The sequence below is a fragment of the Bombina bombina genome, chromosome 2 (genome assembly GCF_027579735.1).
Source record: "Bombina bombina isolate aBomBom1 chromosome 2, aBomBom1.pri, whole genome shotgun sequence".
Lineage (NCBI taxonomy): Eukaryota > Metazoa > Chordata > Amphibia > Anura > Bombinatoridae > Bombina > Bombina bombina.
Genome location: NC_069500.1, coordinates 358797876 through 358810455, shown reverse-complemented (window position 1 = coordinate 358810455; position 12580 = coordinate 358797876). Strand labels below are relative to the sequence as shown.

The window sequence follows — 12580 nt, the reverse complement described above, 5'->3', positions numbered from 1 at the left end:
TTATGGAGGGTAGTACTCTTTGGCATGGGACAGGAGTTTTAAGTAGTTCTGTCAGCATATCAGTGAGAGCATGGGTGAAAGTTAGAGTCCTGAGATGCAGGGAGAGTCTTTCTGCGAAACCATCCCGACTCATATTAACAGCTCCACAAGCAATCAGCGTTGACGAGTTTCGCTGCCTGCTTTTTTCTCTCAAGTCCATGGCAGAAGCGACGCTACTATCTGTCACACTTGAAGGGCCGTGTTCCTGTTCCACGGCGTAGATTCCAGTAAGATCGTTTCATTTTACTTTCATCATGGATGTATCGTAATTGCAACTGTTTATCTGAGAGGGGCTACAACCTTTCTGGGAAAACTTTAACTTAGGGTCTCAGTGAGGCTCCTTTTTGTTTCTAGGAATCAAGGGTTAATATCTCCTGAGGGGGGTTATTGAACAGGGGGGTTATAATCATGTTTGTTATGTGATTCTGTCTGCTGCTGTGTAGTGTTGTTTCGGCTCATGGCTATTTTGGAACATAACAGCCAATGTCTAGTGACGCAGCCTTTACGGTCGGGCGCGCTTTTGCATGGACTGCGCGGTTTACCTTGTGACTCCATTTCCGCATTCCTGACCGTGTGGCGACGGAGAAATCCTTGTCTGCTGGTGTCTGTTTCTCTGGAGGTGGTGAGTGCCCCAGCCATTGGGGGTGTAAGGTGCCGTTTAGATTCTTATTGGTCCATTTTTTATTAAGTGTCCTAGTATGGAGGATTCTGATTTTTTTGGGAGACGGATGTCTCTGATTCAGACTCTACTTCTTGCGAAGAATATGAATTGGCCCGGGTGATACATGCCCATCAGTTATGTTCCGAATGCCATTTTAGTGTGCTCTGTTCCTAGGGATCTGGGAATCAGGTGCCCACTGAGCCATTTGCCTCTGGAGATTCTATTTCCCACGAGACTCTTACTGCACATATAGGTAACACAAACGCTACTTATCCTTCTATGGAGTGTGACCTGTTCCCACTGGAGGTTACGACACGGTTCCGCATGGCCATATCTTTGGCGCTGGCGCATCTGCACCTCCCGGGAGTGTGCTTACGATATTGTCCGTGTTCTGTTAACCGGGGCTCGTCAGACGTGGGATCGCCTGGTCCAGTTCAGCCCTCCAGCGGAGCGACTGCTCCTGAGGCCTCAGGGGTTCAAACTTCGGGGCCGGTGTTTTCCTTGTCCCGGCGAAGGTATGTTGTGTCTTTCGTTATAGACTGGCGCGCCTTCGTGTTCTACTAAGGCACGTTTTTGGTGTTGCTGGAGAATCCCACTCTTAAGGGATTCTCAGTCTTAATCTTCGACTGGCTTGCATGCATAGACATAAGGGGGTGAAGTAATCTTCTTATAGTCTTTGTTATCCTTTTCCAGTTCTGAGCTTGGAAGTCTCGGACCCCTGTTGGGCTGGTCCTGCAGGTCTTTCCCTTCTTCCTGGGCGATAACCTACGGGTTGCCTTCTCTTTTATTTCCTCCAGTGAGGATGATTTTTATTTGGTCAAAAGCTCATGTTGTGGTGTGATGTTTCCATCGGGAACTTTCTTCTCTGGAATTGATGCTCGCAATATTATGGTTGCACTGTTTACAAACGCCTGTCTGACTGTTCTTTATCCCTCCATCTCGGGGGAGACTCTATGTGGCCTTGACAGTGCTAGGCCCTTGGTTTCGGGCCAGTCCTGACTGAGTACAGATCCTTCTCTCTTTGAGGCCTAGTCCAGACACCTGACGCTTTTTTATGTCCGGTTGGTCCGGTGAGGGCGCCTAGTGATCACAATAGGATTTGTGTTGTTTACTTGTTTTATTCTACAAGCTGCATCTAGCATCCTGAGAGAACTTGAGAGTCCGTGGTTGTTTAGGGGCATGGGGGGTTGGTTCAGTCCTCATTCGCCTTCAGTCTAGTGGGCTGGGACTCTGTTGAGATCCGCGTCAACATGCTCAGTCTTTTCCGATTTTTCCGGGAGCTAGAGTGGTCCTTCCCGTTGGAGGCTTGGAGGAGTTAGGTCCTTCATACCGTTGTTCTGACGGGTTTTGCCTTTTTATGGTCTCTTTGGAAGTGTCCTTTAAGGTTCTCTTCCTTGGGGTCGAGACTTTCTGGACTTTGTCCATTTTTTTCGGCGCTTAATTAGGAAGTGAAGGCCGCAAGGCTCTGTTTTCCTTCGGGAGTTAGTCGTCTCCATATCAGGGGCGATAGGAGGTGTTGTTTTTTTGTCTTCAAGCTTTCTGCTTAGGGGATGTTTTTCTGCCTCGGTTTGGGATGCTTTGCATTCTTCTCCCTTGGGTGTGGTCCTCTGGAATGTTAATCTGTAAGATTATAGAGACTAGCCTTTCTTTTCTACTCTCTCTTTCGGGTGACTCTGTTCTCATTCTCATTTCCTTTGTGTTGCCCTTGGGGCCTTTGGGCTCTAGAGAAATTGTGTGACGTTGTCGCTGCCTAGCACCTTGCTGGGGGGGGGTGGTGTTGACCTCCGGCTAAGGGTTTTCTCTTCCCTTTGGGCTGGGAATTACAAGTGAGTCCTGTACCCATTTTCCGGGTTCCCCGGTTATCATCCCCTGTGAGGTCTGATTACTTCAGATGGGGTATCTTGTGTTCCCTGGGGGTGTCGTTTGTTCTAGGACGGTTCCGGGTCCAGGGTTCTTGTCTTGGATCCTTCTTGGATGTCTGGAGACTTATGATCCTGTAGACTGGTTTGGGACAACACAGTTTTTTCAGGGACCCTATGTTGCAACATAGGGGCTAGCTCCTTAGGCTTGCAAGCAGGAAGGCCAGAGTTCACATCCACCTTTGGGTACTGGTTATAAACTTTAAGGACTGACTTGTCCTTCGGACGGAGTGTGCTCCTTTTCATGGGGAGTTTTTTCTCTTTTAGGTCAGCAGTGGTGTCTGGATGATTTTTCATTCAATCCGTGTTTTGATCAAACTATGGCTTCAGGTCTTGTGGACATGTACGCTGTTCTTATCTGTGCCCTTCCCTTTTGAGAGGATAGTGTGTCTTTCTTATGAGCTGGGGTTTCCTCTCTCTGGAGGGTCATTGTTCTGCTCTGTGTGTAGGAGGTTGGATCAGGTGGCTTATTTCTGTAAGGGGCCGCATCTGCTGCTCTGTGGGCTATGTTCCACCTGTTGGATATTGATCTCTATACCTAGAGACTGTCTAAGAGAGTTGTGACAGGTCTTCCTACGGATCTATTGAACTTTTCTATGTTCCAGGTCCTAGGGGGTTCTCCTTGGGAGTGCCTTATTTTGGAGGAGCGGATTGGGTTGGCACCCGAGCTCTGTTGGGTGGGTGAGTCCCCCCTTTTTCTTCCCATTCCCTGGGGGCTTGTGGTTGGGGTCTTTCTGTCCCCCTGTATATTGGACATGTCTGTCGTTTGGGCTGGTCCGGTGTTGGAGCAGGATCTGAGATCTGTTGCTCTGCTATTTCGCCCTCAGAGCATTCAAGGTACGGTAAGCCTCTTTAAAGTTTCTCCTTTCTCCAACAAGATTTTTGGGAAGGACTGGCAGTTCTTAGCCTGCAACGTTATCTGCTGGTTAGTGGATACATATTAATCTGAAGGATCCTATCTTCAGCTGCTTTCTAATTGCCCTGCAAGTATTTAAGTTTCAGAGTCATTTTTAGTTGACTGCAGTGATGTTTTTGCTTCAGGTGTTGTTCGTCAGACCTATCTGAGCTTGCTGCACAAGGTTTCGTTCTGAATATTTCAGTATTCTGAGCTACCTTTTTGCGACTTTGGGACCTTTGTCTTCAGTTGCTTTCTAGAGTGTGGTTGCACTGTGTTAGGGGAAGATCCTATCTCTGTTTCAGACTCCCGGCCTTATCTTGTGGTTTCTGTATTTCTGGGGTCTGGGCATTGCCTCCCCTTGTTTCTATGAGACTGGTTGGGTCTCTGTTAGCCTGACCTGGTTTCTCTGTTTTTTTGCTTTGTGTTTGTGCCCTTTTTAGGGTTTTTTTCTGGAGTTCCTTATGCTAGCTGTACAGCTAACTCAGCATACTAATGCACTGTGGTGCACTGTAGCAAACCTAGGGTTGCAATTTCGATCCCCGGCGAGGTCTACTCAGCCTTTCCTCCTTTCGAGGTTGATAAAATGAGCAGCGCCTTGAGTTCTTTAAGGGGGATTAGCCGTGCTTTACAAGTAAAATCATGTTTTCGCTGTGTCTTTCTTCTTTATGGAAGAATACGGTAGTTTGCTCCCTTTTTTTTTTTTAGTAAGGGGTGTGTTGTTTGGGGACCGACTGCTGGGCGACGGTGTCTCTTGGAGGATGTTGACTCAATCGAGTCTAGTTCCTGCGGTCTCTTGCAAGACTTGAGGACTATCTGCAGGTCAGTGTCCTTGGGCCTTTTCCTTTTTTTTTTTCTCAAAGTTGTTCTCGACTTTGGACGAAGCAGGATTTTGTTGGGTAGGGGTTTTCAGGCCTGGTGCCCTCAGAATGGGCCGCCTCTTGTACCCTCCCGTTTTTGCATTCAGTGTCCTTTATTGCTTGGGTATTGTTTTCCCAAAAGTAATGAATGCAGCTGTGGACTCCTTTCATTTTTAAAGAAAAACATAAATTATGCTTAACTGATAATTTTCTTTTCTTCAGATGGAAAGATTCCACAGCTCCCCGCCCGTGTTTTTATGTGGGGCAGCCATAATTTTTGTTCTTCTGGCACCTTTTCACCCTGATATTTCTTCTACTGTTCCTTGTTCCTCGGCAGAATGACTGGGGGATGAGTGCAGTGGGAGGAGTATTTAAGCCTTTGGCTGGGGTGTCTTTGCCTCCTCCTGGTGGCCAGGTTCTGAATTCCCAAAAGTAATGAATCAAGCTGTGGACTCTTTCCATCTGAAGAAAAGAAAATTATCAGGTATCAGGTAAGCATAATTTGTTTTTTTCTTCGTTTTCTTGCTATGCTTATTTAAGAAACAGGAATTTAAAGCTTAGGAGCCAGCCCATTTTAGGTATAGCACCCTGGATAGCGCTTGCTTATTGGTGGCTACATTTAGCAAACCAATAAGCAAACATAACCCAGGTTCGCAACCAAAAAAGGTGCCTGCTCTTAAGCTTTACATTCCTGCTTTTTAAATAAAGATAGCAAGAGTACGAAGAAAAAATTATAATAGGAGTAAATTAGAAAGTTGCTTACAATCGCATGCTCTATCTGAATATTCATAGAAAAAAATTGGGTTGTTTAGTGTCCTTTTAAATGAAGTTTTTTTTTTTTTTTTCTATCCCTAAATTTGTCTTTTGCTTCTTTTCCTTCTTTGTGGATATATAATTTTATATTACATTATACCTTATAATGGAGTAGTTTTATCCTGTCCCTTATCCTACATGGGAAGCTATTGTATGCAAGCTTCCTTAACCTTAAAGAGACACTGTAGCCAAAAAATTTCTTTCATGATTCAGATAGAGCATGTAATTGTAATCAACTTTCTAATTTACTTATATTATCAATTTTCTTCATTCTCTTGCAATCTTTATTTGAAAAGAAGGCATCTCAGCTAAGGAGCCAGCAAATTGTGGGTTCAGAACCATGGACAGCACTTGTTTTAAGGTGCTGTCCAATCAGCAAGGACAACCCAGGTTGTTCACCTAAAATGGGCAGGCATCTAAACTTACATTCTTGCTTTTCAAATAAACATAACAAGAAAATGAAGACAATTTGATAATAGGAGTAAATTAGAAAGTTGCTTAAAATTGCATGCTCTATCTGAATCACAAAAGACATTTTTTGGCTACAGTGTCCCTTTAAGTGCTTTATTTATTTGGGGAATTTTACTGTTTATACATTTTTCTACTTGCCTGTAGTTTTATGCTATAATGAAGCTTTCTGATTATGTTCTCAATCTGCCTTAGAAACTGGGTCCTCTGAACACTTTCCTTCCAATGTTAATTGTGTTTATTACTAAATTGAGGTATCTCCTCCAGCATATTTTGTGTGGCCCATGTTTATATTAATGCATTCAAGCTTTGCTTCTATGGCTATTATTACTACTTTTGTTTGTTCCTTATAGGACTTAACAAGACTTTGCTCCTGGAATAAAAGCAAGCTTCAAATTTTTTTTTAACAATGCTTGCAGCTCTGCAGCCTTCATGTTAGTTTTTTTTTTTACTTTAGAGGTTTAGATTTCTAAGGCTGTGGAGGTTGTGTCCTCTATTTGCTTAGATTTTATTTTTTAATCTGTTGTTTAATCACCTGAATCTTTTATTACCTTTAGAAGGTTTCAAGGGAATGGTCAGGTAATTTGTTTTATTCTTCTGCAAGGTTTTTTTATTTTGTATATCTTACCTGCCTTTGTTTATTGTAATTTGGGACATTTATACCTTAGTTAATGGGGCCATTTCACTTTGGCTAAGTGTACTACTTTTTCCCTGGTAAATAGTACCTCTTGTTTTAAGGTAGGGGGTGTTTTTTTTTTAAGGTTTCAAAGAGCTTTATTGAACAAAGTACAAACATATAACATAATTTCCAAAGTATTCTTCATGTTCAGAATATCGGCACACAGTGCCTTGCTTAACTGACTTCTTTCCTGGTTGTCACAAGATGTCCATTTATATTTGTTTTATTTGAAAAGTGCAACTCTTAATCATAGTTTCTTTGAGTGCACAATGCGCCCATCGGCGCCACTTGCACTTATTGATCAAAAGATAATGAAAAATGTATAACAAGTTATTCTCATCCAACTTGATTTCCTGCGATTAACAATTCACTGATACATAACCAAATTAACATTATTCGCCTCCCCCCTCTGTCTCCTTCCCCTCCCCAGGTATGCCTATTGTTGTATCTCAGGTTGCAGTTAACCTTTTTTCCTCTCACTGTTCAGTCCCTGTGTGTTATGCATTCCCTCCACAACATTAGCATGATTTCGTGCATGTCTGTGTCATTCTGCATGTGATGGTACCTTTCTAGATGTAATAAAGTGTCCACCTGTCTCTTCCACTGTTGGTATCATCTTAGTTTTCCAATATCTCGGTATTAACATCTTTGCGCCATTCAGCATAACTAACCTTAGTGCCCCACCCGCTTTACTTTCTAGATTAGGCAATGCGAGAAACAGAAGTGTCTTAAGGCTATTCTCTAATGCCTTCCCTGTTGCTTTTCTGATGTGGCTCAGGATCTCCGTCCAGAAGTGATCTAGCCCAGGACAGTCCCACCAAATGGGGGTAAGAGTGTCCTCTACCCCGCACTCCCTCCAGCATTTCCCTGAGGTCGTTTTGTATATGTATTTTAACCTGCTAGGTGTTAGGTACCACCTAGATAGAAAATTGTAACTGGATTCTTGAACCCTACTTGAGACTGAGGAGCGTTTTGTGGTCTGGAATGCTGTCAGCCATTCTTGTATGTCTACGTCTGTTTGTAGCTCCCTCTCCCAAGCTCTAGTGTATGATGGCAATGTCTGCGCATCCTCTATCAGGAGGAGTTTATATAATAGGGAGATTGCGTGCTTTTCTTTAGATGGGGGCTGTCTGGATGTCTCAGAGAGTTCAGGGGGTTGCCAGTAAATATTCTTGAACTCTTTTTATTATTTCAGGGCTCTTCAGTGTTGGCCTCTATTTCTATTAGACAGTGTTTTTGCAGTGGCTTATAGCTATCATCAGGAGGGAACTTGCAGTTCCCTAGCCATGAGGGAAGAGTTTGACATTTTATTTCAAGCAAAAGCCTGGTGTTGTCTGTTTTTCTTAGTAGGCACTTTCTGCATTCAGGTATATGGTCTCATTACAATAAGGTTGTTTTCAATCAGATTATGGATTTTGGGGGTTTCCCAGATATACATATGGTAGCCTCTCGGCTACACTTCACAGGTACCTTTGCGAAGTCAGGGGATCAGGTAGAGTTTGTGGATGAATTAGTAGCTTTTTGGTCTTTTCTATTTATTCCCAGAGTTCAGGCAAGAGCAATTTTCAGGCATTCTCTTTGCTCTAGTCTGGCCTTTTGAGGTTTTGTTTTTTTTGTGTGTGTGTAGATCTGGTTCAGATGATCAGCAGCCTGGGCTTCTTTCTTCAAGGACTTTTTTTTTCCCAGAATTTAAATCTCTAAGCCTGATTGCATGGGGTTTTAGTGATTGAGTTTTAAACATATGGGCTTTTCAGAGACTATGGTTGAGACTGTTTCAGCTTCAGAAGCTTGGCTTCTGTTCTTTCAGAATTTTTTTTGTACTGGTTGGATTGGATAACGACTTATTTTCTAGTCTATTGAAAGGACAGTTTTCTGCTATTTGTTTTTTTCCATTAGGGATACTGCTTATCTTTCTGTTTTTTCTGTTTTTATTCAGGCTTTTTTGGCCCATGTTCAGCTTTTGTCCAATTTCTCAACCTTGAGGTCTGGGATTGGTGTTGATGTTTTGCAGGCTCCTCCATTTGAACCCACGCATAAGGTTTTTTTGTTTTTATTTTAAGCTTTCTCTTTTGGAAGTTTTGTTCGTTTTTGCCATCTTTTCTGTTAGAAGAGTTTCTGAGCTATCTGCTCTCTCCTTATCTTTTTCTACTTTAGGATAAGGTGTATTTTTTGGAAATTGTTCCTTCCTTTACGTTTTATTTTTAGAATACGTTAGAGAGGTTTCCTCTCATTTTGGTTGTTGTCAGAGCCTTGTAGTTCTATGTTGGAGCTAGTGAAATTTTCAGACAAACTTTGGTTTGTTCACTTGGTTGATTGTATTCATGGTCAGAGAGCAAGTGCTTTCTTTTGGTTTTTGCTTGCAGCTTATGGGGTTTTTTTTGTTTGTTTTTTTACATACTTAGAAGTGGGACAGCCTCCGCCTTTATAGTTTTTTCTGCTCATTATTTCAGTTCAGTTCCCTCTTCTTGGGAATTCTGGGATGTGACTTCCGTTTACCTATTTTGGCTAGGCAGCCTCTTGGTCTTTCTTTTTCTTTATTTTCTTCCGTATTTGCGGCAGCTTTTGGCAGGAAGTTCTTCCGGTAGTGTTTTTAGCATTTTTGCCTGTTGGTTATTTTATGTTTGTTATTTATGTTCTTTTGATTAAGTAATCTCTTCTTTATTTGGATCATTGTGGATTTAGTTTCCTTTTTGAAAAAGATGATTTTTGTTGTTTTTTTTATCCCGCCCTACTTTCTTCATTACTCGTGGACTCTCCACAGCTTTGGTATTGGTTCCCAGGAGTAATGGATCGTGGACTCTTACCACCTTTATGAAAGAAAACATAATTTATGCTTACCTAATAAGTTAATTTCTTTCATGGTTGTGATCTTTCACAAGACCCTGCCCTGTTATATTTTTGTGATGGTTTTTCTTTTATGGCACATCTTTTTTTCCCGGCTCCTATATTTTTTGCTCTTGTTTCCCTTCCTACCTCTTTTTTGCTTGGCTTTACATTAGACTACTACCACAGAGGTGGGAGGGGTTATATAGAGCTGTTGAGATTTGGGAATCTTTGGCAGGGAGAGTATATTGATGGATCATGTACTCTTACCATGAATTTTATAAGGTAAGCATAAATGTTATTTTTTGTATTCTGACAATTATTTTTCTTTTCTTACCAGATTGATTTCCTTAATTCGGTCATAGTAGACCTTCAAAGAAAAAATGATGAGTTGAAATCGAAGCTGGATAAAATGATCGAGGCATCTCTTAATGGAAATAACATGGATGAACTGGATAATCATGACAGGTACAATAATTCTTGGTGTAGGTTGTTGATTTAAAACGTTAGTTCCTTAAATGAGACTTGGCAGCTAATAGTGCTTTTTGTGTTTTTCTCAATTGTTTAAAATACTGTGACTAATTATAAGTCCAAATGATTTAAATCTTGCTCTTGTTTAGCCAACTGAAATGACTTTATTCTTTCAGCTTGAATGGGACACAGACAAAGAAGAAGGTTCCACCTCGCCTGTTCTGCGATATCTGTGACTGCTTTGATCTCCATGACACTGAAGACTGCCCCACACAGACCCAGCTGCCCGACTCACCACCTCATTCAAACTTTCATGGGAACAGAAAAGAGGAGAGGCCATATTGTGATATCTGTGAAGTATTTGGGCACTGGACAAGTAGTTGCAATGATGATGAGACCTTCTAACAAATCTACCTGCAGAAAGTTAACAGTTCCTATAATTGGATTTATTGACCTCACCAGCATTTATGTGCAGAGGCTTCAGTAACCTATTTTCAAACAAACTATTACAGCTGTTTGAATTACCGATATGCAAATTAATTCCCTGGATTTGCTTAAATTTGGATTATATTTGCAAACCATTGAAAGTAGCCTCATGTATGAATATTTACACATTAACCTGCTTCATTAAACCGTTTAAGGGCTTGCTAAAGTTATCTATAATGAAACCTCATCCAACCTTAACCTCTGTTTAAAAATATATTTTCAGCTTTCCATGCATATTATGTTTTCATATTTGCACTATATTTACATAAGTACATTTAAATGCATTTAGCTTTGACAGTGGATGGTTTTTACGTATCAGTAATGATTTGGGAGTTTTTTTCTATTACCATCTAGTTTGATACAGTAGAGGAGATGACAGTGATTTTAAAACTATTATCAAATTAACAGTGAACAGTAAAATAATTGCATTTTATTTTAAACGAATACTGTCTAGTATTGTCAAACTATCAATTAAATAGTATGACAGAACAGTATTTATTGTTGTGGAATGTAGTGAATCTATTTGAAAATCCATAAGCATCAAAGCAGGTTTTTCAAAGTTATTGAATCTCTGTTACTTTTGACTGTTTTGATATGTAAAAAAATATAGTGTGTCTCACACATGGTTTATATGCATATTGTATTGTGTATGGTATACAAACAATGAAGGTGTAAAATCATTTATTGAATGTGTTATTTGTATGTTCAGAAAGTGTTGTTTGTAACTACATTTTTTACACAACTAGTCACTTTATTCTAAGACCTGCAATGTGTTGCTATGGCATGATCATTTTATCAGTTTGTGTCCTAGCAGATCCTTACCCACACATGGCACTGCACTGTTTTCATTTTTTCCATTTCACCCATTTAAATATCAAATTAAATAATTGTCAAAGTACTACTATTACATTTGTTAGTCTACTGCTCAGTTGGATACTTGTGAGTAATTATTTCCCTTAACGGTTGTCTGGCAACTAACCATATCATTGTTAAAAGCTTGTAAGAGCTAAGTCGTTTGACAAATTGCTGCTAAAATTAGCTTTAACGAAAAAGATTTCTGTCCAGTTAAGGATTGATAGTGTCCACTGCCTTTATGGAGTGTAGTAGTGTAACGTTTTCCGGCCCTCAGTTATTATGTCTTCCTATCACATAATGTGTGACTCACCTGTTGGTACCAATTCTTTGTTTTTACAAACTCCTAAAACTCTTTATTCAAAGAGCACATAGGAAGCACAGGGTATGCCTGGTTTTTACTAGCCTGATTTATCTGTAAAGTTACTACAGTCTGTTCCGTTTGTGCCTCAGACAACTCTATAAGCTTTTATTATTTCTTTAAACATATCAATTAAACATCAATACTATGTAACATTTAATAAATGGAAACTTGAATTGATACTCCTGGTTTTCTGCAGGTGGATTTCTGTTTTTTTTTTTCTTTCTGTTAACCCCTCAGTCACTTTTTAAAATGTCCTTTCATAAAAATATGTTGTCATAATTCATTGTACCAATGGTGTATTTTAAACACCTTATGCTATTACTGTACAAAATATGTTTATATAGATTAAACTAATAAATTAAAATAATTCTAAATTAGAAGCGATTACTTATATGTATATGAATTGGTTGTTGCATATAAAATATAGTTCTTATTGTATGAATGGAAGATTGTAAATAAACATATTCTTGCTAAATTAAGTAAAAACATTTTCAGGATGCAAGAATCTTTCTAAGGTATTAATATCCAGTACATATTGTTTCTTTATGTAATATGTATGTTCTTAAGTGGGTTTCTTATATTGGAAATTCTGTACCTGGCTTTCCATGAATTTGTAATTGTTTATTAAACACTGTATTAATAAATTGCTGCTCTCTTCTTGTTTAACACAATCTAGAAGAAAAAGAATGAAGTGTAATGTTTAGCATCAATTAACAGGCGTCACCATGTTCTAACATACATTTCCTTCTTTGCTCTTTGAGGGACAGTCCTAAATGAGGCATTAGGAAGCCCAAACACTGACTTTGTGTGGAATATAGCAGTGTTAAAGGTATAGTAAATACCTTTTATTTACAAGACATTTCTGTTGTGCTGCTAAAGAATAACATATTGGCCAATTCTAAACATTTTTAAAACAAGTTTCTGCAGTTATTTTTCTGTAGCAAAACTCCACCCACAATTTGCCTTATTTGGAGGAGTCGATCTGGGTTTTAGTCAGTAGACTACCAGGTTAGCCACAGTGGGAAAGTTAGTATAAAATGCATTTATACAGTTATCAGTTAAAGCCAATCAGGAACAGATACATAGTAGAGTTAGCGTTGGAAAAACCTGCAGATGCATTTCAAGTTCTGAGTATTAGAAATTGCTAAATTTTCAGAACTAAATTACATGAAAAGGGGGCAAAATAAATAATGAAATATATTGCAAAGTATTTTCATTATGTATAACTAAACATATTAAACAAAAATATT

General features: G+C 39.8%; 1 protein-coding gene across 5 annotated transcripts in view; it reads left to right on the top strand.

The window, feature by feature from the left end:
• The window catches only part of CLIP1 (CAP-Gly domain containing linker protein 1), an 868764-nt gene extending 856790 nt beyond the window's left edge, over positions 1–11974 (top strand). For all 5 annotated transcript variants that reach the window (XM_053701760.1, XM_053701761.1, XM_053701758.1 and 2 more), the window contains 2 exons: positions 9498–9625; positions 9805–11974. In XM_053701760.1, coding sequence (XP_053557735.1) covers positions 9498–9625; positions 9805–10033 — 357 coding nt within the window. In that variant the 3' untranslated portion in view covers positions 10034–11974. The remainder of the gene's footprint in view (positions 1–9497; positions 9626–9804) is intronic.
• Positions 11975–12580: the final 606 nt, after the last annotated feature.